This window comes from Tilletiopsis washingtonensis (genome assembly GCF_003144115.1).
Source record: "Tilletiopsis washingtonensis strain MCA 4186 unplaced genomic scaffold FA09scaffold_1, whole genome shotgun sequence".
Classification (NCBI taxonomy): domain Eukaryota; kingdom Fungi; phylum Basidiomycota; class Exobasidiomycetes; order Entylomatales; genus Tilletiopsis; species Tilletiopsis washingtonensis.
Window position 1 is genome coordinate 629,698 of NW_020311998.1, and position 23,531 is coordinate 653,228.

General features: G+C 66.8%; 11 protein-coding genes across 11 annotated transcripts; 6 read left to right on the forward strand and 5 right to left on the reverse strand.

Annotated features, from left to right (window-relative positions):
* The first annotated feature begins 358 nt into the window (after positions 1–358).
* Positions 359–2,011, forward strand: FA09DRAFT_327229 (ferredoxin reductase-like protein). The gene is made up of 6 exons (XM_025741324.1): positions 359–632; positions 763–844; positions 901–1,057; positions 1,107–1,518; positions 1,575–1,660; positions 1,726–2,011. Exons 1-6 carry the CDS (start codon positions 416–418, stop codon positions 1,741–1,743), a joined length of 972 nt encoding a protein of 323 aa, XP_025601557.1. The 5' UTR covers positions 359–415; the 3' UTR covers positions 1,744–2,011.
* Positions 1,985–4,992, reverse strand: FA09DRAFT_8716 (heavy metal translocatin). The gene has a single exon (XM_025745877.1). The coding sequence runs from the start codon at positions 4,939–4,941 to the stop codon at positions 2,089–2,091; it is 2,853 nt and encodes a 950-aa protein (XP_025601558.1). The 5' UTR covers positions 4,942–4,992; the 3' UTR covers positions 1,985–2,088.
* A 1,285-nt stretch (positions 4,993–6,277) lies between these two features.
* Positions 6,278–7,622, forward strand: FA09DRAFT_327231 (hypothetical protein). The gene is made up of 3 exons (XM_025741325.1): positions 6,278–6,837; positions 6,987–7,278; positions 7,335–7,622. Exons 1-3 carry the CDS (start codon positions 6,774–6,776, stop codon positions 7,510–7,512), a joined length of 534 nt encoding a protein of 177 aa, XP_025601559.1. The 5' UTR covers positions 6,278–6,773; the 3' UTR covers positions 7,513–7,622.
* Positions 7,600–8,945, reverse strand: FA09DRAFT_327233 (hypothetical protein). Its single transcript, XM_025741326.1, has 3 exons — positions 8,822–8,945; positions 8,395–8,765; positions 7,600–8,281 (listed from the first exon to the last, which is right to left on the reverse strand). The coding sequence occupies exons 1-3, from the start codon at positions 8,841–8,843 to the stop codon at positions 7,766–7,768; spliced, it is 909 nt and encodes a 302-aa protein (XP_025601560.1). The 5' UTR covers positions 8,844–8,945; the 3' UTR covers positions 7,600–7,765.
* Positions 8,946–9,090: 145 nt separating this feature from the next.
* Positions 9,091–10,683, forward strand: FA09DRAFT_327234 (rRNA adenine dimethylase). Its single transcript, XM_025741327.1, has 5 exons — positions 9,091–9,384; positions 9,444–9,605; positions 9,846–9,939; positions 10,031–10,390; positions 10,446–10,683. The coding sequence occupies exons 1-5, from the start codon at positions 9,170–9,172 to the stop codon at positions 10,629–10,631; spliced, it is 1,017 nt and encodes a 338-aa protein (XP_025601561.1). The 5' UTR covers positions 9,091–9,169; the 3' UTR covers positions 10,632–10,683.
* FA09DRAFT_327235 (hypothetical protein) lies at positions 10,674–13,816 on the reverse strand. The gene is made up of 8 exons (XM_025741328.1): positions 13,179–13,816; positions 12,267–12,643; positions 12,140–12,205; positions 12,017–12,085; positions 11,676–11,955; positions 11,138–11,622; positions 11,034–11,074; positions 10,674–10,982 (listed from the first exon to the last, which is right to left on the reverse strand). Exons 1-8 carry the CDS (start codon positions 13,630–13,632, stop codon positions 10,763–10,765), a joined length of 1,992 nt encoding a protein of 663 aa, XP_025601562.1. The 5' UTR covers positions 13,633–13,816; the 3' UTR covers positions 10,674–10,762.
* Positions 13,817–14,127: 311 nt separating this feature from the next.
* On the forward strand, positions 14,128–15,113 carry FA09DRAFT_327237 (NADH dehydrogenase, alpha subcomplex, subunit 6). The gene is made up of 3 exons (XM_025741329.1): positions 14,128–14,458; positions 14,884–14,890; positions 14,976–15,113. The coding sequence occupies exons 1-3, from the start codon at positions 14,147–14,149 to the stop codon at positions 15,050–15,052; spliced, it is 396 nt and encodes a 131-aa protein (XP_025601563.1). The 5' UTR covers positions 14,128–14,146; the 3' UTR covers positions 15,053–15,113.
* An 81-nt stretch (positions 15,114–15,194) lies between these two features.
* On the reverse strand, positions 15,195–16,768 carry FA09DRAFT_327239 (NGG1p interacting factor 3). The gene is made up of 8 exons (XM_025741330.1): positions 16,737–16,768; positions 16,351–16,514; positions 16,182–16,296; positions 15,761–16,128; positions 15,666–15,704; positions 15,533–15,607; positions 15,457–15,479; positions 15,195–15,396 (listed from the first exon to the last, which is right to left on the reverse strand). The coding sequence occupies exons 1-8, from the start codon at positions 16,739–16,741 to the stop codon at positions 15,217–15,219; spliced, it is 969 nt and encodes a 322-aa protein (XP_025601564.1). The 5' UTR covers positions 16,742–16,768; the 3' UTR covers positions 15,195–15,216.
* Positions 16,769–16,935: 167 nt separating this feature from the next.
* On the forward strand, positions 16,936–19,148 carry FA09DRAFT_327240 (hypothetical protein). The gene is made up of 7 exons (XM_025741331.1): positions 16,936–17,016; positions 17,072–17,111; positions 17,165–17,568; positions 17,689–17,876; positions 17,931–18,161; positions 18,220–18,895; positions 18,952–19,148. Exons 1-7 carry the CDS (start codon positions 17,014–17,016, stop codon positions 19,039–19,041), a joined length of 1,632 nt encoding a protein of 543 aa, XP_025601565.1. The 5' UTR covers positions 16,936–17,013; the 3' UTR covers positions 19,042–19,148.
* Positions 19,149–19,444: 296 nt separating this feature from the next.
* Positions 19,445–21,131, reverse strand: FA09DRAFT_327241 (eukaryotic translation initiation factor 5A-2). Its single transcript, XM_025741332.1, has 6 exons — positions 20,931–21,131; positions 20,707–20,832; positions 20,285–20,450; positions 20,156–20,220; positions 19,989–20,090; positions 19,445–19,792 (listed from the first exon to the last, which is right to left on the reverse strand). Exons 1-6 carry the CDS (start codon positions 20,931–20,933, stop codon positions 19,772–19,774), a joined length of 483 nt encoding a protein of 160 aa, XP_025601566.1. The 5' UTR covers positions 20,934–21,131; the 3' UTR covers positions 19,445–19,771.
* A 1,015-nt stretch (positions 21,132–22,146) lies between these two features.
* On the forward strand, positions 22,147–22,732 carry FA09DRAFT_303470 (hypothetical protein; the record flags this gene model as incomplete). Its single annotated transcript, XM_025740443.1, has 2 exons — positions 22,147–22,425; positions 22,482–22,732. Coding segments are annotated over exons 1-2 (444 nt in total), but the record flags the coding sequence as incomplete, so codon positions are not given.
* Positions 22,733–23,531: the final 799 nt, after the last annotated feature.

Here is a 23,531-nt window from a genome sequence, read left to right on the forward strand (position 1 = left end):
GCTCGCGGGCGACGTGTCAACGGAATGGCAGGTCAGACTTGCAAAATGAAGGCGCCGGTGCTTCGGACGACTGTCCAGCCACAGGGCGCCGAGGACCCGTCCTGCGCTTTGGCAAGCCATATGCTGCGCAGCGTCCGCGTTTCAAAAGTCGGGCGTGCTGCGAATGAGGAGCCGCCGGCCGGAAGGATTGCGGCGGCGCGGCGGCAGCGCGCACCGACACTCGCGGCGCGCCTGCTGCTGTGGAGCAGCGCCGACGTTTCTCGTACGTCACCCTCGCCGAGTCCGCCGGCGCTGCGCTGATGCGCTGCCTGAGCGCTGATCTGATCTGCCGGCGCCGTACGGCGTCGCCGTGCTGAGGCTCCGCCTCGCCGTCCCCGCACTCGCTCCTTCGCTCCGCACCACTTGCATCCCGTGCATGCCCAACAGCGACGCCGCACTTGCCACGCTCTCTGCGCTCCTCTCCTTTTCTCTCTGCCTCGCTGCGCTCCACGCCGCCGCCGCACGCCTTCCGCACATCACGCCTCTCGCCGCCGCCGCATCGGCCACCGCCATCATGGACCCCAACATGATCCTCGCCTTCATCGTCGGCCTCTTTGCCAGTGCCGCCGTGCTGCTCTTCATCACCGCCAACAGTGAGTGTGCGCAGTGGAGGGCCACGTCTGCAGCGAGGCACGCATCCGCAGTGACGCAGATGTGGGCCAGAGAGCAGCACGGGCCTGGCCACTTCCCCTTGGCATGCATGCTGATCCACCGCACCTGCAGAGGACAAGCCGGAGCTCGACCCCACCGAGTGGCGCTCCTTCAAGCTCATGGAGAAGCACGAGTACAGCTCCAACACGGCGCTGTGCGTATGGCTCGGATGCGGCATGCTCAGCAGCAGTGCTGACCCTTGCACCGCAGCTACCGCTTCCGCCTCCCGTCCAGCCGCTCCATCCTCGGCCTGCCCATCGGCCAGCACATCAGCGTGCAGGCCGAGTGCGACGGCAAGAAGGTGCAGCGCTCCTACACGCCCACCAGCTCCGACGACGACAAGGGCTTCTTCGACCTGCTCATCAAGGTGAGCAGCTCGCACGCATCTCCCTGCCGCAATGCTCACCCTCCACCAGACCTACCCCAACGGCAACATCTCCAAGCACGTCTCTACGCTCAAGATCGGCGACTCGCTGCAGGTGCGCGGCCCCAAGGGCCAGATGCGCTACGGCCCCGGCCTCGCGAGCCACATCGGCATGATTGCCGGCGGCACGGGCATCACGCCCATGCTGCAGATCATCCGCGCGGCCATGAAGGACCCCAAGGACACGACCAAGATCGACCTCATCTACGCCAACGTCAAGGAGGAGGACATCCTCTGCCGCAAGGAGCTCGACGAGCTGGCGGAGAAGAACGACAAGTTCGACGTGCACTACTTCCTCAACGAGCCGCCGCAGGGCTGGAAGGGCGGCGAGGGCTTCGTCTCCAAGGAGAAGATCGAGGAGGTCTTTGCCGGCCCCAAGGACGACGCCAAGGTGCTGCTCTGCGGTGAGTCGTGCTGGCAGGCTGCGGCACCGTGCGCGTGCTGACACTACCGCCTGCAGGCCCGCCGCCCATGATCAACGCCATGAAGAAGCACCTCGAGGAGCTCAAGTACCAGAAGCCCAACACCGTGTCGAAGCTGCACGACGTGAGTGCCGCGCGGACGAGGATGTCTGCGTCGCGAGCTGACGAGAGCACACCTTCGCCCCACAGCAAGTCTTCTGCTTCTAAGCATCTCGAGACGCAGACTCCGTTGCGCGCGCAGTGCTGGCCGCGCATCGACAGTGGAGGACGGATACCCGCGCCTGCGTGGAGGCAGCGCGCGCGCGAGAGACATGCGGCGATGCAGCAGCCGACATGGTGCCTGAGAGAAGGCTTGCAACTGCCTCATCTGTGACGCCGATGCCAGGCTCACGCGATAATCAAATGCCATCGACGGGATGCTCGACGGCAGACAGCAGCAGTGTCAAGATGCTTGCGGAGTGTGATAAGTTACAGGCGAATGTGGGGAGACAGTGACAGCGTGACGTGGAGATGAGGCGCAGATGGGAGGAGGAGCAGTGCTGGAGCATGAGGCTAGGCCATCTCGACAGGCAGAGCCTGATAGTCGGCGCGCGACTCGCCGCGACGGCCGCGCAGAGCGTTGATGCGGCGCAGAGCTGCGTCGCTCACGCTTCCCGCAGACGCCGAGAGCCACTCGAGGGCGCCCTCGAGGCGAGCAACGGCCGACTCGGTCGGCTTTGAGCCGTCGGCATACGCTGCGCTCTGATCCTGCAGTGCCGCCGGGCGGCGCCACCAGCGCAGCGTGAGGGAGCTGAGCACGACGGAGACGGAGCTGCACGCCATGGCTGCGCCGGCCGTCATCGGATGCAGGTGGTAGCCCCACGGCAGGAAGAGGCCCATGGCGAGCGGGATGCCGATGATGTTGTAGCACGTCGCCCAGACGAAGTTGAAGCGGATCTGCCGGAAGATGCGGCGTGCCAAATGCAGGCTGGCCGGCACGTCGAGCAGGCTTTGAGGCCGCATGAGCACCACGTCGGCCGCCTCCATGGCAATCTCGCTGCCGGATGCCAGCGCGATGCCCAGCGTCGCCGCCGCCAGCGCCGGCGAGTCGTTGATGCCGTCGCCGACCATGGCGATGCCGCCGCGATCGCGTCGGCCGGCCTTGAGTGCCGCCGCCTCGGCCTCTTGCCGCAGACGCACCACGACGCCGCGCTTGCCGTTCGGACTCATGCCGGCGTGCACGTCGTGCGCCTCGATGCCCAGCTCGCGTGCAATCGCAAGCGCAGTCGCCTCGCTGTCGCCCGTCATGATGCCAACGCTGATGCCCATGGCACGCAGCGCATCCACGCACGGCCGCGCAGAGGGCTTCAGCCGATCAGCCAGCGCAAAGGCCAGAACCAGCGAGCCGTCGAGCGTCGCAAAGACGACGGTGCGGCCCTGCGCCTCTTGTGCGTCGTTGAAGGCCGCCAGACGGGCAGGTGGCCGCGCACCGGCACCCTTGCCTTGCACGTAGGCCAGGTTGCCGATCTTGACCAGATGCGTGCTGCCGCTGGGCAGCGTCGCTCGGCACGAGACGCCGGAGCCCGCGACGTTGAGGAAGTCGCTTGTGGAGGGCGTAGCCGGAACGCCGTGTGCGCCTTGCTCCTCGTGGCTCTTGGACGCCTGAGCACTGCAGAAGTCTGCCACCGCGCGGCCAAGTGGATGCTCGCTGCGCAGCTCGACGGCGCCGACAGCTTCGAGCACGCTGCGTCGTGAGAGGCCGCCCGCTGCGGGTGCGCTCATGTTGCGCAGCGGCGCAGCATCAGCGCTGACCGCCTCCTCCGGCTCGCCATCGGCCCAGCAGAGTGCCGAGACTGTGAGCTTGCCCTCAGTGAGCGTGCCAGTCTTGTCGAAGAGGACGCGCTCGACCGAGTGGCTCGCCTCGAGCGGTCCACCGCCCTTGATGAGGATGCCGTGCTGTGCGCCGACGCCTGTGCCTACCATGACGGCCGTTGGTGTGCTGAGGCCGAGCGCACAGGGGCACGCGACGACGATGACGGAGATGCAGAGCTTGAGGCAGACCATGAGGCGCGTGGCGCCTTCTTGCCGGAAGACATCGGGCAGCGAAGGCGGTGCGAGCAGGTGCGAGATGATCATCCACGCGATGAACGTGAAGCTGCCGAGGCCGACGACGCATGGCACGAAGATGCCGGCCACGCGATCGGCGAAGGCCTGTATCGGTGCCTTACTTGTCTGCGCCTCCGAGACGAGACGCACAATCTGCGCCAGCGACGTGTCCTTGCCGGCGCGCGAGACGAGAAAGTCAAACGAGCCCATGCCGTTGACTGTGCCGCCGATGACGACGCTGCCTTCTTGCTTGGCGACGGGCAGCGCCTCGCCAGTGACCATGCTCTCGTCGACGTTGCTGCTGCCGCGCACCACGACGCCATCAGCCGCGATCTTCTCGCCGGGCACGACCTTGACGTAGTCGCCGCGCTGGATCAGCTCCGACGGCACCTTGTGCTCGACGCTCAGCGCCGCGCCGTCGCGGTAGATCACCGCCGTGCTGGGCGTGAGACCGATGAGCTTCGAGAGCGCCTCGCTCGTCTTGCCCTTGGCCGCATTCTCGAGGTAGCGGCCGAACGTCACGAATGTAATGAGCATGGTGCTCGTGTCGAAGAACGTCGCCGGCTTGGCGCAGTCTTGGCCGCTGCCGCACAGCAGGCCAAATAGCATCGACAGGCTGGAGTAGACAAACGAGGCCGTGGTGCCGAGCACGATGAGCACATCCATCGTCGCGCCGCCGTGGCGCAGTGCGCGGTAGGAGCTGACGTAGAAGCGCTTGCCGATGCCGAACTGCACGGGAATCGTGAGGGCGAGGCAGATGAGATCTTCGAGGAAGAGGTTGGGCAGCGGCTGCCAGCGCAGCACGCTGCGTGCAGCGCCCCACTTTGGCAGCACCATCGATACGAGAAAGACGGGCACGGCGAAGCTGAGGGAGAAGAGAAAGGCAGCGCGCCATTCGGCCACCTCCTTGACGCGCGAGAGGGATTGCAGCTGCGTCGAGTCGCCATCTGCCGCAGCGAGCGTCGCATCGAAGCCGCACTCCTCGACACACTCGACGATGTCGCGCACGCCCACCTTTGCGGGATCGAAGTGCACGCTGGCCGTCTCGAGGGCGAGATTGACACTGGCGTCCAGCACGCCTGCCCGCGCCGCCAGGGCCCGCTCGACGGTGCCTGTGCAGCTGGCACACGTCATGCCGTAGATGCGCAGCGTCACGCTGTCCTCGGCCGCCTCCTCGAGCGGTGTCGCCTCGAAGCCCATGTCGTCGATCTCCTCGGCCAGCGAGGCCGGCGTCCACTTCTCAGCGTCGTACGTGACGACGGCGCGCTCGGCCAGCAGCGCCACGGTGACGGAGTAGATGCCGGCCTGTGTGCGCAGCATGCGCTCGATCGTCTGCGCAGTTGTGATCAGCGACAGGTCAGGTGTGGCACTTGCGGCAGTCCTCCTGCCGCAGTGCCGTGCTGCGATTCGCTGCTCCTTCGCCGCTAGGCCGCACACTCACCTCGACACAGGCGCCGCACGTCATGCCCGAGACCTGCAACGTGGCCGTCACGCCCTGCGGCTGCTTCTCGCCGTCTTCATACGGCTCGGATGAGGCCGCTGCGCCGAGCAGCGGCTCAGCAGCGAGTGCGGCGGACATGGCCGCGGGTGGCGCTCGCGTGCGGGCGTGCGGAGATAAGGCGGTGGGCGCAGAGGGGTCGACGAGCGGCTATGCTGAGCGCATGTAGCGCAGTCGCATGCGAGTATGTGCAGATGTCGTCTCAGTGGTGAACGTTGGAGAAGGTGGGCCTGGCGTGAATGTGGTGAGATGAGAAGATGCGGAAGCAGCAAGCCGCAAGGAGGCCGAGGCGCCTGCTGCGGTGAAGCTTCGGCTTTGCCGCCGCTGCTCGCGTGCCTCGGCGCCGCCGTTAGCGCTGCGCCCTCTCTCCTGCGCCGCTGCCTGTGCCGGCGGCCCGGTGCCAGACAAGTTGCCGAGCTGCGTGGCGCTCTCCGCCGTCCTCGCCTCGGGTGTCGCGCCAGCCGCCGTCCAAGGACCAAGGGCCGCGACATCGCTGCCTCTGTGACGACGACCGGGTCAATGCTCCCAGCACCAGGCAGCCTCGGGCGACATCGAGGTCGCTGCGTCTGCGCTGGCGCCGCGTGTGCCGCTGTGCGCGGCGCTCGCTGCGTGCTGCTTCTCCGCGCCGGCCGTGCTATCAGATCCGGCGTGCTTGGCAGCAAAGTCGAGTGCCCAGAGGGGCGTGCGGAGCCATACTCTCGGATCTCGCTCATAAGCGGAGCTCACAGCTTCGAATAAGCATGTACGATCATGTTCCGGGCTCGCCAAGCAGAAGGGTGCTCATGGACGACCTCTCTGCGCTGAGGCGGCGCACGACCTGGCGCGGGGTCGGGCATGCGGCGTCCTGCCGACGTGCCGGCCGGCATGCGGGAGCTCGCTGCATCTGCGCGCCGCGCCGCGGTGGAGGTTGGCCGCTGCTGCCGCACGCCGATCAGGCCATGCGCTGCGTGCTGCTGACTTGACCGGGGACGCCGCCGCACGCCGCTTCCTCTCGCTTCCCAACCTCCATCACCTGTAGCACCTTCAAACATGGCCACTCCCGCCCCCGACGCCATCTTTCCCTTCGGCGCCGCGCCGCTGCCCATCTCCTCGCTCTGCGCGGGCGGTGCTGATGGGCGTCTGAGCGCCGAGGCGCGCGATGCGCTCGTGCGCCAGGCATTTGCCATGACGCGTGCCTCGCTCGGATGGAGCAAGGGCAAGGTCGTCAAGACCGAGGTGGCCGACGTGCAGGTGTTCAAGGGCCCCAGTGTGCACCAGGGTCGCCTGGCCAAGTGCGCATGGCACGGCAGACACAGCGTGAGTGGAGAGAGATGGACGCAGGTGGAGTAGAGCAGGATGCTTGGAAGAGGCGAGAGAGAGGAGAACGGGCGAGCGCGAGGAGGGCAGGTCTATCGCTCTGGCGCTGGCTGTGGAGCGGCTGTGGCAGCATTGTCAGCTCGTTGCTTCTGCATCAGCTACACGATGCCCTGGCCTCTCATCCTTCTAGCGCCGGCTTGATGCATGCCCTGGCTCTCTCACCGCGCTTTCTGCCCGCTAACGTCTATGTCCGCAGGTCCACCCGCCCGCGCAGACAAAGGGCAACCTGACGTGGGACGACTTCCGCGCCGGCCTCTTCGTCGACCACCCATCGCAGGAGACCGAGTACATCGAGGAGATGACGAGTGCCGTCGAGGTCGACGTGCTGGAGCGCGGCGTCGCCGAGGTGTGGAACAATACTTGTAAGTGTGCTGCCGAGTGGGATGCGCGACATGCGGCCAGTCCGCGTACTTGTTGTCGGACTTGATGAGCAGCTCGCGGATCTGAGAACCGAGGCTGCAGCATTTCGATGCAGTCCGCGCTGCGCTGCTGACATTTGTCTCTTCGCCAGACGCACTGCCGACCCTGACGGCAAACCGCGACTTCCTGCAGCTGCTGCTGACGCTCGAGCTGCCGCGGCACGCCGAGCCGTACAGCGAGGCGCATGAGGCGCAGCTGCTGGCCTCGCTCAAGGGCGAGTCGCTGCCTGAGCCGGGCCCGGATGCGCTGCGCTCTTTCATCGTCATCCAGCTGCCCGTGTCGCATGACAAGTGCCCCGAGCGCGGGCCGGAGGGCTACGTGCGCGCCTACTACGCCAGCGTCGAGGCGATCCACGAGCGCGCAGACGGCACGACCGAGTGGCGGTGAGTTCGCATGCTCTCTCTGAGGCAGCGTAGCACATGCTCATGCGTCAACACAGCATGTTCCTGCAGTCCGACGCCTCGGGCCGCGTGCCGCTCTTCTTCCAGGAGATGGCCATGCCGTCAAAGACGGCGCCCGACGTGCCGTGCTACATCAACTGGAAGGCCAAGAAGAACGAAGAGGCTGGGCGCGTGCCAACGGCCACGAGCACGGCGCCTACTCACACTGCCTCGTGAGGGCACCTTCATCCTCACTAGAGCGTCGAGACGCTCTCTGCACCGCTCGTCGCTGGGCCTTGATACCACCACGTCCTGCCACGGACACGCCAATATCTATACTTCTGTGCTGCGCTCCTCTGCCCCTCTGTGCTCTGTGCTGATGATGACGAGGGCGTGTCCCCATGATGATTGACAGCGCCCTGGCGCGTGTCGCTGCACGCGCACTCCAATACAGAACCTGTCCTGCGCTCCTCCTCTCGCCATGCGGCAGCTATTGCCGTGCGCCCAGCGGCGCGTTGTTGCTGCCCGTCATGAAGCCCGGCGGGCCCATCGGCGGCATGCCCATCGGCGGCGGGCCTGGGTAGCCAGCGGGTGGCGGCGGCACCATGCCGCCTGGTGGTGGGCCGGCGTAGGGGTCAAAGCCCATCGGCGCACCGAACTGCGGCGGGCCTCCAGGCGGCGGCGGTGGTGGGCCACCCGGCATGCCGCCGTCCATCGCTCCCCATCCCGGCGGTGCGCCCGGCGGCGGCTGCGCCCACGAGCCGAGTTGCGGGCGCACAGGCATGGCGTTGTTCTTGCGTGCCTGCGCCGCCAGCAGCCGCTCGGCGGCCGTGCCGTGCCGCTCGCCGCCCTTGCCGTCCTTCTTGAGCGCATAGGCCACCGTGATGGCGCGGTTCAGCAGGAACTGGTTGTTCAGCGCCTCGATGGCTGCATCGGCCGCCTCGAAGGAGTCGTACGAGACGAAGCCGTACGACTTGGAAGCGTTCGTCTCGGGGTCGCGTGCCACCTGGACGGAGGGTGTCAGAGCCGGCATGTGCCACTCACTCTCGGCTGATTCCTTCTCTTGCCACACAGCAGCCTCTGCTGTCATGGCGCTGCAGCCCGTACGCCCACACTCACCTTCGGCAGGCCGACCACCGGGCCAAACGTCTGGAACGTCTCCCACAGCAGGCGCTCGTCGACGCCCGAGTCCAGGTTGCCGACGAACAAGTTGGCGCCAATGTCGATCTGCTTGCGGTCGCTGCTCGCCTTGTTGACGCGCAGCGGCTTGCCGAAGAGCTTGATGCCGTTGAGGATGCGGCAGGCATAGTCGGCGTCGCCCTCGGTGGCGTACTCGGCGAACCCGTAGCCCTGGTGCGCCGACGTGATGCGGTCCTTGGGCAGGTGCACGTTGACGATGGGACCGGCCTGCAGCATCAGCTCCCAGAGCAGCGCATCGCTGGCGCGCTCGTCGAGGTTGCCCACGTAGCACGTGGCATCCTGATTCCGGTCTGACGTGGGGCATGAGCGGGTGCAAGACAGGTGCGGCCGCCTCTGTGACACTCACCCTGCTCGGCAGGCCGCGACATGACGCTCGGAGCAGCGGCGCAGGTAAGAGATGGAGGCGCGGTTCTGCGATACGTGAGAGTGCGAAACTAGCTAGGGTTGCGGAGAGTGAGAGCTGGCGGATGAGGTGATGGTGAAAGGGCAAGAAGGTGCAGCGACACGACGGCGTGGTGCGAGCTTCGGCGGTCCGCGGCGACCGCGGCGGCACTCGGGCGGCGGCTCGGCCTGCCAAAAATTGGCGCGCGGGGGTGCGACCTGGACGCAGGTTCTCTTCTGCCACCATCTCCCTGCCTCTCGCGCACCTCAGCGCCCGACTCTCACACCTCACACTCTTCACGTCCAGCCAGCCATGCCGCGCGCCGTTTCAGCTCGGCCCTCAGGCTCCGTGCGCTCTGCGCCGTACGGCCCCACGGCCGGCAACGTGCGCCCGGGCAGCAGCAAGGATGCCTTCAGCAGCAGCGGCGCCAGCTCGTCGGCGCCCGCACCCAGCACGACGAAGAACCCCATCTTCAATACCGACCGCTTTGGCCAGCACATCCTGAAGAACCCGCTCGTGGCGCAGGGGTGCGTCGTTCCGCTCTCAGGACTGCCGCTTGTATGCTCACACCGCCACTCCCGCGTAGCATCGTCGACAAGGCGGCGCTCAAGTCCACCGACCTCGTGCTGGAGGTCGGCCCAGGTACGGGCAACTTGACAGTGCGCATCCTCGAGGTGGCAAAGAAGACGACCGTCGTCGAAATGGACCCGCGCATGGCGGCTGAGCTCACAAAACGTGTGCAGGGCAAGTGAGTGGGCGAGACTTGAAGAGAGGCGTGGCAGGATTACTGGCCAAGCGGCAGAGGAATGAGGAACGAGCGTGGCTCAGCTGCGCCTTGTGCTGGAGGACTGCCGCATCGCTGCACTCCTCTACTCCGCCTCCGGCGTGCTGCCGTGCCCTTGTGCTGGTGATGGTGCATCCGGCGCTGCGGTCTGTGTCATGCTCTCGCTCGCCACCGGCGCTGATGCACGTTCTTGCCTCTCGCCAGGCCTGCACAGCGCAAGCTCGACATTATGATTGGTGACTTCTGCAAGACGGAGCTGCCGTACTTTGACGTGTGCATCAGCAACACGCCGTACCAGGTGAGCACGCGATGCAGCACAGGGAGCAGGGCGGCGCTTGTGCTCGCGGCCTTACCGGATGCGAGGGCCTCGAGGCTGACACGCCTCTCAGATCTCCTCGCCGCTCGTCTTCAAGCTGCTCTCGCACCGGCCACTCTTCCGCTGTGCCATCCTCATGTTTCAGCGCGAGTTTGCGCTGCGTCTGCTCGCCCGTCCCGGCTCGCCGTTGTGGTGTCGCCTGAGCGCCAACGTGCAGCTCTACGCCAAGGTGGACCACGTGATGAAGGTCTCGCGCAACTCGTTCCGCCCGCCGCCGCAGGTCGAGAGCAGCGTGGTGCGCATCTGCCCCATCAACCCGCCGCCTGCGATTCGCTTCGAGGAGTTCGACGGCCTCGCTCGCATCGTCTTTACACGCCGGAACAAGACGGTGCGCTCGTGCTTCCAGGCCAGCGGCGTGCTGCCCATGCTGGAGGTGAGTGCGGGTCACATCTGCAGAGCGTTGGGCTTGGCTGACGTAGCGTGCGCAGTCCAACTGGAAGACGCTGCATGCCGAGAAGGAGGTGCCGCTGGACACGAGCGTGCCGTTCGCCTCCAAGGTCGACGCCATCCTCACGGGCACAGGCTACTCGGACCAGCGCGCGGCGCAGATGGACATCACCGACCTCCTCGAGCTGCTCAGCGCCTTCCACGACGCCCTCATCCACTTCTCGTAGCCCTGTCTGCTGCTCATAGATCCTCATCACGCTCATTTGTCACCGGCACGGGTAATCTGTAATTGTATGCGATGCACTGGACATGCAAGGGCGGGCGAGGCAGTAGCGTGTGGAGCAGAGAAGCGCGAACATCAGCGCTGATTGAGCATGGCCAGGATGTTGGCCATGCTCTGCTGGCCCGACTGCTGAGCAGCCGTGGGGGCAGGTGCTGCCGCTGCAGCGGGCGCCGCGGCGCTGGCCGGAGTCTGCACCTGCGACAGCAGAGCAGAGAGACCTGCTGGCAGCGCATAGCCGCCGCTCGGCGCAGCAGCTGGCGCGGCTGCTGGTGCGGCGGTAGCCGGAGGAAGAGCGGCAACAGCGCTGCTTCGAGCTGCTGAAGCAGCGCTGTTGCCGCTCTTGAGCGAAGCGAGGAGCTGCTGCACCTTCTGCGCTTGATCGAGACGCTGATTGGTAGATGAGAGCGTCAGCAAAGGTACTTGTGCGCAGAGCGTCGCGCGTAGACTCACGCTCTCCTGTGGCGTGGGTGCTGGCTTGGGCGGCGGTACCACAGCCTGAGGCGGCGGTCCAGCGGATGCCTGACCGTACGGCGGCGAGCCAGCTCCGTACGAGCTTGGCGGTGGCGCGTGCACGGGCGTGGGAGGCTTGACGTCGATGCCCTGAGGCTGGCCCCACCGCCGCATCGGCACCTCTCCGGCGCGATTGGCGCTCGCTGGCGGCGGCAGACCGCCGACTGATGGACCAGCGCCGCCATGAGGGATCGGGCTCTGGGCCGGTGGAGGAGCTGCGGAACCCCAGCCCGTCGGCGGTGGAGCGTTGAAGCCTGGCGGCGGACCCCCGTTGTACTGCGGCGGGCTCTGTGCGCCGTTGGGCGGACCACGAGGCAGCGGAGGCTGACCGTAGCCGCCTGGCGGAGCATTGCTTGGAGGCGCAGCCTGATACGGCGCCGGTGCGGACTGCGGTGGAGGCTGTGCGTATGCAGGAGCAGGTGCGGCTGGTGATGCTAGTCAGCAAGAGGCGCAAATTGACACGCGACAAGAGACTGACGTGTTGGCGCCGGCGGCGGCATTTGCGGGTCCCACTCCATGTTCAGGCGCCACTGGCCGCTCTGGTGCCACCACTGGCCGTTGAGCTTGTCGAAGGCGAGCTGCTGCGCGCGGCTGTCGAAGAAGGTGACGAGCGCCGGACGCGGCGGGCCTCCGTACTGCGGCGGTCCGCTGGGGACGATGCGCATGATCTCGCCATACTCGCCAAACGCCGCATCGAGGGTGGCCTCATCGACTGGCACAGGACGCCCCTGGTTCTCGAGCGTGATGGAGAGCGTGCCCTGCACGCGCACGTGGTCAGCAAATACGACCAAGCGCATAGCGAGGTCTTCCCTGGCGCACCTGGTTCTTCTCGCGGTCGCACGGCTGGTTGATCTCCTTGTCCTTCGGCAGGCTGAAGTGCACGTCCATCTGAGCGTCTGGTCAGCTCGGGTTCTCGGCATAGACAGGTCTCGACCATCTCACATCGCGGCCGGCCAGGTGCAAGCCTTGCAGCGCGCCCTTGGCCGCTTCAGCCGAGCGGAAGTCGTACTGTGAGCAGATGCAGCGGTCAGTTGTGCGCATGTCTGCAGCGGCGGGCTCAGACACTGACGTAGGCTACGAACAGCAGGCCGCGCTTGTGCGGCGGCTCAAAGTAGCTGCGGACCTGGCCGAAGCTCTCGAAGCGGGAACGCAGCCATGCCTGGTCCGCCTCGTAGGCAATGTTGCGGATGAAGAGCGTGCGGCTCGGCGCCTCGAGCAGCGCACGCTGCGGGTTCGTCACGTCGATCTGAGGGATGCGCGGCGGCGGCACGACGGGGCCTGACGCGGCGTAGCCACGATCAGGAGCAGGCGCCGGTACAGACGGTGCAGCGCCATAGGACGCCGGGGGCGCAGCGCGCCAGTCTGGCGGTGCAGAAGAAGGCGGCGGCCCGCCGCTGCCGCTCGCAGTGCGGTTGTACGGGTCACTTGGGTATGGGGCACGCTCAGCTGCGGGAAGACACAGCGCGGTCAAAACGTCAGCCTCTCCTTCGCTCTCGCTCGAGCACGACACATCAAGCAGGACTGCAGCTAGCCGGCGCTCTGCCTTGCAGGCTTCACGCTCAGCACGCTCGTAGCTGCAGAGCGCCAGCCTGCCGGGCGCGGCCAGCCGGCAGCACGTTGCTCAGGTACACTCAGCTGAGCTTAGTTGACGGAGCGCTGCACGCCAAGAGCCGTCTCGAGCAGTGCAGCTTGTCTCGAGGCTGGCGCTCACGGCAGCTGCTTCGCTTCGCGTGCAGCGGCTTCATCGCCTTTTCGTGGCCGACCGTTCGGCGACAACTTGGCTCGGCTCGCGCCAGTCGCTTCGGGGCATCACGAGTGCCAATCTCATCCGGACCGTCGCGGTTCAAGTATGCGGCAGACGCGCACGGAAGGCAGGCCGTTGTGCCTGAGTCGCGGGCGCAGCGGCGAGCTGACCATCGTCCGATCCGCGCGACCTTACTCTCCAGTACTCTGAACACGATACACCAAGACTCATGCGCACCTTGGGACTGAGGCTGACCGTACGCCGCACCGGCGTGACTGGGCGGCTGAGACTGCGCCGAGGAGCCGTAGTTGCCATACTGCGGCGTGCGCGGCGGTGACGCGGCGTGCTCTGCACCGGGGTATCCAGGTCGCTGCTGCTGCTGCTGAAAGTGAGGCGGCGCGCCATAACCTCCAGACGAGGCATGCGGCGGCGATGCGGCGCCTCCTGCGCCATATCCACGCGGCGTCGGCGGTGGAGGTGCACCTCTGTGGCCCGGCGGAGGGCCGTAGCCGTGCTGCTGCGCCGGCGCTGGCTGCTGCTGTTGCGGATACGGCGCATACTCGCGCGACGGGCCCACTCCACCGCCACCTCCTCTGGGTAGCGGCGGGCCGCCGCCGTGCCGCTTACCGCCTCTTCCGGGACCACCGCCACCCGGCGGTCCGCCATTGCCATACGGATGGTGGCGGTTCATGGCCAAGCGCGGATGCAGGCTCAACAGCTGCGCAGCAGGCTGGACGGAGAAAGGGCGAGCAGCAGCGAGACGTGCGGCAGCACAAACGGAGAAGCGGGGCCGACGACGGCGATTCGGAGACGTGCAGGCTCAAGCACAGGCTGGAGTTGCGGCGCGTAGAGGAGGACGGTCGAGGACGATGGCGGTGCGGAGGCAGGGAGCGCGGCCGGCGCCCAGCCGCGTTTGGGCAGAGGAGGTCGGCCGGCCGCAAGCGGTGGCCCCATTTAGACTTCAACTTCAGGAGCGCTTGTTGAAGCTTGGAATATACCTGCATGTCGCGCTGGACTACAAGAGGAGGGATTCGAATAGCACCGGCGCGCTCTCGTTGTATTAGCGAGTACAGTATGCACGTGCGCGCGCCGAGCTGCGCCGAGCCGGCCGTCGCCGCCAGCGCAGCGCGACTCGTCCGCCGGCGGCCTCTCTCGAGTCTTTCGCGCTACACACACCCATTCTCCACCTCTCTCCGTCGCTCGCCATGACGACCATCCCGGCCCGTCTGGCCCAGACCACGCGCATCAGCGGCTCGCTCGCCGAGTCGCACGCCCGGGCGCGCTCGCTCTACCGCAACTACTTCCGCAGCGCACCCGAGCTCTGCGCCCTCTACGCCCTCGACGTGCCGCCGTCCGTCGTGCGCGCCAAGCTGCGGCAGAAGTTCGAGGCGCACCGCCACGTGCGCGACATTGCCGTGCTCGATGTCATGCTCTTCAAGGCGCACATCGAGTACCAGGAGACGATGAATGCGTGGAAGCAGGTGCCGCACATCATGCGCTGGTTCGCCGAGGAGGAGGTGAGTAGCTGGTGCGACACGCGCTTGGCGACGCAGAAGAGGCGCAGGGAGAGCGGCCATGCGCGACGGGAGATGCTGGGCCGAGAGGGTGCTCGACCTCGGTCGCTCGGTGATCTCTGCGGACAGCAGCTTGTTTGCAGGCGCCCGCCGCAGGCAGCAACACATAGCAGCTGGCAGCGACGACGTCTGCGACATGGCGTGCGGCTTCCGATCATCTCGTGGGGCAGATTGCTGCTTAAAGCAGATAGAGGCTTTGCACACAGCTCGTGGAGCTGCTGGACCCCGCACATGTCGCTGCCCGCCGGCCGACGAGACGCACAGATGCTTGCGGCGCATTGCTGCCTTCTCCTGCTCAAGACGTTCCCCATCCCACTTGATGTCGCTGACTCACAAGTCTCTTCTTCTCCGTTCCGTCCATCTATCAGGCTGCACGTAAGTTTGGGCTGTACCCTGCGCCATTTGCGCTGTACCCTGCGCCATTTGCGCCGACCGAGGCTGAACTCGTACTCTCAAACAGCCACGCCGCAGACGTTCCTGGAGAAGTTCTACGCCGGCCGGGACGAGGGCCGGACGCCGACTGGTCAGGGCAACTAGGCGGGACGAGAAGAGGCATTGGAGGAGATGGGCAGGTGGAGAAGGAGAATGATAGCGCGTGTCTAGATCTCCTTGCCGTCCGGCTATCTCGCGTCTGCGTCACGACACCAACTGCCAGTCACGTTCAGGCCAGCCAAGGCATGCGTTCCATCTATCTATTACGCTCACGCCGCCTCGAGCGGGTCGCGATCCGCCACGCTGACGTACACGCTGCAAGGCGAGCCAGCCTTCTCCAGCAGCGCTTCGAGCCGCGTCGCGAGGACGGGCAGGTAAGGCCGCTCCGTGTTGGTGTGGTTCAGCAGGATTACGCTCGAGCCATTCTGCGTGAAGGCAAGGAGCTCGTGCTGCGGCAGATGCGGATGTCAGCAACGTGGCAAAGAGAGAGAGAGAGGGTTACGACGCACGTGAGAGAGCTCGCCGGTGACATCTGCGACACGAAGAGTCAGAGCCGTCGCAGAGATGGTACAGCGAGCTGCTCACAGAGATCGGCCTTGGCAGCGCGGAAAACGGAGCCGCCGGAGCCGGCGCAGACGGCTACTGTATTGATGGGTGCAGCTGTTGGGGCACGCCTTGTGAGCTCAATTGCCATCGCGAGGCAGTGCTCTGAACTCACGCGAGGCGCCGGAGTGCTTCGCCGCACGGGCGATTTGCACTGTGAGGAGGCAGGCCGTCAGTGCAATGCCCGAGCCGGCCAGGCGTGCTACGCACCAACGTCGCCGAGCGGCTTCTTGCCCGAGTCACCGAGCACTCGCTTGAGTCTCGCCGCCACTTCATCGATCGTCTGCGGCTCATTCAGCTCCACCACACGTCCCATGCCCGCCGTCTCATGTCCCGGCTCCTTCGCCTTGCTCGGCGTGGCCGGCGCGATGCTCTTCCACTTGCTCGCGTCGATCTCTTCACGTTCGATCTTAGGGTCGGCAGTGGCGAATGAGGCCAGCCAGTCGTTCATGCCCCCCGCTGCTGCGTCGAGCGAAGTGTGAGGACAGTAGACGCTCACGCCGGCTTGAATGAGCCGGAGCAAGGAGCGCTGCTGAGAGTCGGCCATCGTGAGAGACTTGAGGCCGCGGAAGATGATGCTGTGTGCCGATGCGGTCAGCCAGGCAGAGACAAGTTGATGAGGAGGACGCACGGGTGGTACACCACAGCCACGCCCACGTCGAAGCCGAGGATCTCGTCGACGACCTGCGTCGTCAAGTCGATTGCGACCGAGACATTCGGTGCGTTCTTGCGCGGCTCCGGTGCCTCTGAGGATGGGAGTCAGCGAGTGGCGCATCTTACGCTCGACAGATCAGACGCACCGACGAGCAGTCCGACGTTGTCCCAACTCGAGTCTGCGAGCGAGAGCGGCGCAATGACATGCATGGCACGCATGGTAGCCGCCAGCAGGGTGTTGCTTTCGATGCTCTGCGAGAGCGTCGGCAGCGTAGAGGCTGCGGCGCCCATCCATGCTTGCTGAGATGATCTGCGCGCCGACGTGGAGATACAGGCGAGACGGACGTTGGGCGTCAGCGAGGCGCGAGAGGACGTGGCGGGCCGGCGAGCGCTGCAGCAGCAGGGCGATCTTCGCAAGGAGTGGAGCTGCCGCTGAGGCGAGCTGGGCCCTGCCATAGCGCTGCCACTGCTGATGCTGCCGGCCAAGACGCCGCGTGCAGAGCCACACAAAGAGCCTAGGCGGCATACGAACGACATGTTGGCGTGCTTGCTGCTGCTTGATGCGGTGGGAAAGCAGGCCGTTGTCGCGCGACCTTCTCAGGAAGCAGCTCGAGGCGGCGGCGCGGCCAGCGCCACGTGCGCGTCCCGCGGTGTTGCGGGCGCACGGGCGGCGCTGGCGGCGGGCGGGGGGCGCCAGCGCGCCGCGCGCCTTGTGGGAGCAACAGACGCGACGACGAGCTCGCCTCGCACCACCACCACGCCCATCCTCACGCCCGAACAAGCGCGCACCGCCCGTCCACTGAGCCGCCATGGTGCGTTGTTGCGCCAGCTCTGCGCTGGGCCCGCTTACTGACTATGCACGCCCAGGTGCTCCTCGCCGCCTCCATCTGCACGCGCGGCGGCAAGCGTGAGTCGGCACCGCGCTCGCCGGGCGTACTTAGCATGCTCACACCATCGCAGCCGTCATCTCGCGGCAGTTCCGCGAGATCCCGCGCTCGCGCGTCGAGGCCCTGCTCGCCTCCTTCCCCAAGCTCATCTCGGCCGGCGCGCAGCACACGAGCGTCGAGACGGATGCCGTGCGCTACGTGTACCAGCCGCTGGAGGATCTGTACATGATCCTCATCACCAACAAGAGCAGCAACATCCTGCAGGACATCGACACGCTGCACCTCTTTGCACGCACCGTCGCCGACCTGTGCCGCAGCTGCGACGAGCGCGACATTCTGCGCAACTCGTTTGAGCTGCTCGGCGCCTTCGACGAGATTGTTAGCCTGGGCTACCGCGAGAACGTCAGCCTGGCGCAGATCCGCAGCATCATGGAGATGGAGAGCCACGAGGAGAAGATCCAGGAGATCATCGAGCGCGTGAGTGGTGCAGAGAGACGATGCGCTGGCGGTGCAGGATGAGGGACAGCAGCGCTTGCTTCTGCTGCGCCCCGAGGCTATGAGCTACGCTCTCTGCACTCCACTGACTCTTCTCCGTAGAACAAGGAGCTGGAGGCTAAGGAGGAGCTGAAGCGCCGGGCAAAGCAGCTGGAGATGCAGCGGCGCGAGGCGGCTCGGCGTGGCGCGGCCGGCTTCGGCGGCAACGTGGGCTACCAAGGCGTGTCGGGGCGCGGCTACGATGCCGTGCCGCTGCAGAGCGCACCAGTGGTGCGGGACACGGGCGCAGCGTGAGTAATGAGCGCGCAGAGATGAATGAGCGGGCTGCTGACGCTGTGGTGCAGGCCCGCTGCTCCCGCTGCCAAGCCGTTTAAGTCCAAGGGCATGCAGCTAGGCAAGAAGAGCAAGAACGCAGACCTGCTCGGCGCCATGGGCAGCGACGCCGAGCTGCCCGCCGCCGCACCGTCGCAGCCGCGAGCGGCCGCTGCACCGGCCGCTGCGGCGTCGGCGCCGATCCAGTCCTCCGTCGCGACTGTCGACCCGCTTGAGCTGCTGCCGCCCGTCGCGCAACAAAGGTGAGCTGCGCGTGTGGCGTTTCGTCGAGCACGACATAGCGCTCACACTGTCTCGCAGCATCCACCTCGTCGTCAAGGAGCGCGTCTCGCTGGAGGCCACGCGCGACGGCTCGCTGACGTCGCTCGAGCTCAAGGGTGACCTCGAGCTGCGCATCACCGACCCAACACTGGCCAAGCTGCGTCTCCAGATCGCACCTTCTGTCGCCTCTGCCCTGCTTGCGCCCGACGCGCTCACCTTCAAGACGCACCCGCACGTCGACAAGAAGGCGTGGGCCGACTCGCGCATCATTGCGCTGCGCGACCCCGCCAAGCCGTTCCCCGTGCGGCAAAACCTCGGCGTGCTGCGCTGGAGCGCCACGACCAAGGACGAGACGGCCGTGCCGCTCACGATCAACTGCTGGCCCTCGCCGGCCGGCGACGGCTCGGGCGCGTGCGACGTGACGATCGAGTACGAGCTCGAGGCGAGCCACCTGGAGCTGCTGCACTTCAACCTCTCCATCCCGCTGCCGGCCGGCGTGCAGCCGTCGGTCGTGGAGTGCGCCACGGGCGACTGGAGCGTCGAGGAGGACGAGCAGGGCCTGCCGCGCCTGCAGTGGAGCATTGCCGAGATCTCGGCCGATGCCGACAGCAGTGGACAGCTCGAGTTCAGCGTGCCGAGCGGCGTCGACGATGTCGGCGTACTCTTCCCCGTGCGCGTCGCGTTCGTCTCGAGCCGGACGATGAGCGAGCTGGAGGTGAGTGCTGTATGCGTGGCCGTCGCCCTCGCAGCAGCTGACAATTCGTCCTGCAGGTCGCATCTGTCGTCTCTGCCGAGTCGGGCAGCGCTGTGCCGTATTCGACGCAGGCCGTGCTCAGCGCCGGCAACTACATCATCGCCTGAGGGTCAGACCCACTAGACGAGGCTGGTGCCCGCATGTGGGGGCGACAGCTGCTGCTGGACGGGAGTGCTGAATGTATTTGATCTTGCCAGACTGAGGCTGCTCTGACGAGCCTGCCAGATGTGGCTTTCGGCGCTGTCGTTCGATCCCCTCATCAAGTCGCTCTCAGTGCACGTCCCCTCGCACGCGATGGCCCGAGCTCGAGCTGCTCAACGCGCGCCGAAGTCTGCACCTCTCCCACGGCACAGCTTCTGTCGGCGCCAGCTCGCATCAACGCCTCGCGCTACAGCAGAGGGCTGCCACATGACCAGACGTGCGACCGTAAGCAGTGCAGGGAGAAGCAGTCTTCTGCAACGGGCGGGGAACACGACGCAGCGAGACAGGCGCAGCGCATTGGGAAATAGGCAAGCGTAAGATTTTGATTTCACGAGAGAAGCGCCGTGCCGGCGATGAGCCGGATGCACGCAAGGGATGGGCAGAGCAAGGGCGAGATGTGGATGGGAGTGAAGGAGAGGGCGATGCGACACCGAAGTGCGAGCCAGCATGCAACACTGCTGATTCGACGTTCGGCGCGCGCATCGAAGAGGGAGTGGGATCGAGAGCAGACGAAGGTGCGATGCAGAAGGATGAACGAGTGCGCGCGCGCATGGCGATGCGATTGCAATCTACATGCCCGCTACACATGCGTCTTCTCCTCTGCATGCGAGGTGTCACTCGCTAGGCTCGGCATATTTACTTGCCGGGGCCAGCCTCCTGTAGAACGGGACAGGGCCATGTCAGTGATGCTCGCGGATAGAAGGCAGCTCCAGATCACAGCGCAGCGAGCATTCCAGTCCGCAAGAGGACGATTTAGGACCCAGCCAAGCTCGGACTGGCACCCGGCGTTCCCCTTCCGCTCCTGCGCCGCCAGCCGGCGTCTCTGCATCTCTGCCTGTATCATGCTACGCACCTTGAAGGAGATAGCCTGCTCCTCGCCCATGGCCGAGACGATGGTGACCATCAGGTCCTTGCCGTCCTCGAAGCCCGACTCAATCTGCTCGCCGAGCTCGCCCTGAGAGGTGACGGGGTGAGCGGGTGCACACGACAGCAGCACGACGAAGCCGCAAGCAGACGCACCTCGGGCACCTTGACATCGTCCTTGGACGAGCCGTCACCGGACATGAGGTTGAGGAAGCCGTCGTCTACAGGCAGTGAGAGAGCACATCAGCAGCTGACCAGTGCCCCTGGGGCACGCACGCGACGCACCGATGTTGACAAGCTGGTACTCGTTGCGCGTCACGTTGGGCACATCCATGTTGTGCGTCGAGGGCGAGATGTCCTCGTACTTGCGCTGCGTGAAGATGTCGGTGGCGATCAGGTGGACCTTGGCGTGGCCGTGCTTGCCGGTCTTCGACGTCGACATGTCGATGATCTGCAGACGGGGTGTGAGAAGAGCCGTGGGACAGAAAAGGCGTGCGAGGAAGCGCCGCCGATGCCGGCGCAGGCGACATGGCTCTGCTAGCTACGCCAGCTACAGTGACTGCTATACGCCTCGCACTGCAGACGCAGTAGCCCGGTGCTCTGCCTGGCAGTCGCGAGCTGCTGGCCCGGCGCAGCACGCATACAGCCGCTGCCCATGCCCTTCTCCCGCCGCTCCGCCCCATGCCTCGCCTGCTGCTGCAACGCACCTTGCACGGGCGGCCCTTGATGACGACGTGTCCGCTCTTGCGAAGAGCAGAGCACTGCATCGGGTAGGTGAGCGAGGCACCGGCGTGGGCCGTCTCGAAGTTCTGGTTGTGGACCTCGTCGTCGGACTGCAGCGAGAGTGTCAGTACGGCGGTCCTTACGGGCGGCCCGACGTCGATTGCAGCGCTGCGCCGTGCAGCGACAGACGCGCAGAGCTGGCACGCACCATGATGGGCTAGGTGTGGGGTGGGGAAAGAGGGTGGAAGGGGGGTGGTAGTTGGGAGGCAGCCGCCGCTGGCGCAGGCGCATCGCCGCGCGCGCCGCCGAGCTGGCAGCGCAAGGCCGGCGCAGAGCCACGCTCCGCTCGCCGCCTTCGCCGAATCGCAGAGAGAAGCGACGACGAGCCGCGCCAGCGCCAGCCGTGCGGTTGCGCTGCAAAGCGAAAGCTTCGCGGTGCGGGCGCGGCGCCGAGAGGCAGGCCAAGCGAGCGACTCCCCAGCCGGCGGCCTGGGCGCCGTGCGAGTTCCGCGTCTCTGCCTCTCGCGCCTCGCACTCCATCGCACGTGCGCGCTCCCAACCACCATCTCACGTGCCGCCCAGCCCCCGCCGCCCGCCCAGCCGCTCCTCCACACCGCCGCGCCGCGCCCTGTTCCCACCGCCTCTCGACGCCGAGGTCGCGCACTCGCTGCACCGCACCTGGCTCAGCTGAGCTGCATCTGCTGCACCGAACCCCTTTGGCGCACCACACTGCGCAGTCGTCGCCCGTCGCCGTCGTCCGCGCCCGCCAGGCCTGACCTCCGAAGGCACGCGCGCGCGGCGAGCTCGCACGCGTCCATCCCGCGCCCGCCCGACGCGTCGCGTAGCAGCGCACGCACCTTGAGCACCGCCTCGCCGGCCTCGCACGCCAACACTCAGCAGCACCATGTCGCAGCCCGCCGCGCGCGAGCCGTCGCCGCCGCCGCCCGCACCCATGACCACCGACGACGGCGCCGCTGAGCAGCCCGTGCAGCAGCAGAAGCTCGACGACCTCACCGCCGAGCACGTGCACCACGATGCCGACGCCGAGCAGCAGCAGGAGCAGGCCGGCGCCGACAAGGCACCGCAGCAGCAGCACGACGACGACGGCCTCGGCAATGTGCTTGCTGGCCTGAACCACGAGCAGCTCGCGAGCATCATGTTCGCCGCGGTGAGTCGCGTATGCCATGCCGGTGCCTCGCATCTTGCTCACGCCAGCGCTGCAGCAACGCTCGTCGGACGACTACGCACAGGCGCCGGCCGCGTCGGGCGAGGCGTCTGCTGCGGGCGCGTCGGCGTCGGCTCCGGCGCCGTACGACTCGCCGTCGCGCCTGGGTGTCGCCGCCTCGGCGCTGACGTCGTTCGCCTCGGGCTTCAAGAACGCCGAGGGCGGCGAGCGCCAGGACGGCGGTGAGGCCGTCGGCGCCGAGGGCGAGGCGGAGGACGCGACGACGGCGTACGTTGAGGAGGACAAGGATGATGAGGCACGTGAGGGCGAGGCCATCGCTGCCATGGAGCGCCTGGCCGAGGGCGCCGAGGACGCCGAGCGTCTGCCGTTCCAGCACGGCGAGAACGGCAGCCCGATGGACGCGCAGGCGCAGGAGGCACAGATGGACGTCGGCGACCTTTCCATGGGCGCCACGCCCGGCAAGAAGGGCAAGAAGAACAACGGACCCGAGGCGGAGCGCGTGCGCAAGGACAACCACGTGAGTGGCCCTCGTTGGTGTCCAGATGCATCACTGACAGCCCAATTCACTCACAGAAAGAGGTGGAGCGCCGCCGCCGCGAGCAGATCTCGCTTGGCATCGCCGAGCTGTCGCAGATCGTGCCCGGCTGCGACCCCAAGTCGACGAACAAGTCGGCCATCGTCGGCTCGGCGGTGCGCTACATCCAGGAGCTGCGCAACAACGAGCAGAGCAACATTGAGAAGTGGACGCTCGAGAAGCTGCTGATGGACCAGGCGATGAACGACCTGCAGGCGCAGCTCGAGGCGACGCGCCGCGAGAACGAGCGCTTCCGCGAGCAGCTCGGCCTGCCGCCGGCGCCGGAGCCTGAGCCGGAGCCGGAACCGCAAGAACAGGAGGCGCAGGAGGGCGAGCAGCACGAGGCGCCGCCGGAGGAGTACTACACGCACGAGCAGCACGAGGCGGCACAGCAGGCCGCAGAGGCTCAGCACATGGAGGCCTCGGGCTCGCGCGGCCCCGAGGAGCAGGAGCCGCAGGAGCCGGCGCCGCTCGAGCACCACGACGAGCACGAGGAGCAGCACGCGCACGAGGAGCACGACATGCACGAGGCCGATGCGCCCGGCGAGGAGGACACGCAGCTCGAGGCGCCGCTGCCGCACGACGGCGCAGACTCGATCCGAGAGGCGGCCGAGGAGGTCGCCATGGCCGCCGCCGAGGAGTCCGCCGCCAACGCTGCCGTCGCCGTCGCCGAGGCCGGCGCGCCCTCGCACGACGGCGCCGGCAAGGTGCGCACGCACGACGAGATGCAGGGCCTCGAGCCACTGCAGGCCGTCGGCGCCGCTGCACGCGAGCAGCTGCAGAAGCGCCCGCGCGTGCAGTAGAGACTTCCTCCGTCGAGCACAAAAGTGCCGCTCGCACTTGCGCAGTCGCTGCCACCTTGCAAACGCTCGTCCGCTGCACCGCATCTCCCGATCCCTGGCTCCCCACGTCACGTCTTCCGCCCTCACCCTTCCGTCCGTGCCTCTTCGACCAGCTGTGCGAGAAACACATCGCCGCGCTCGTCTGTCCCTTTTCCGGTCTTGCCCCGCTTGCTCTCCCTGTATAAGGTCTCGGCAGCGCAGCCTCGC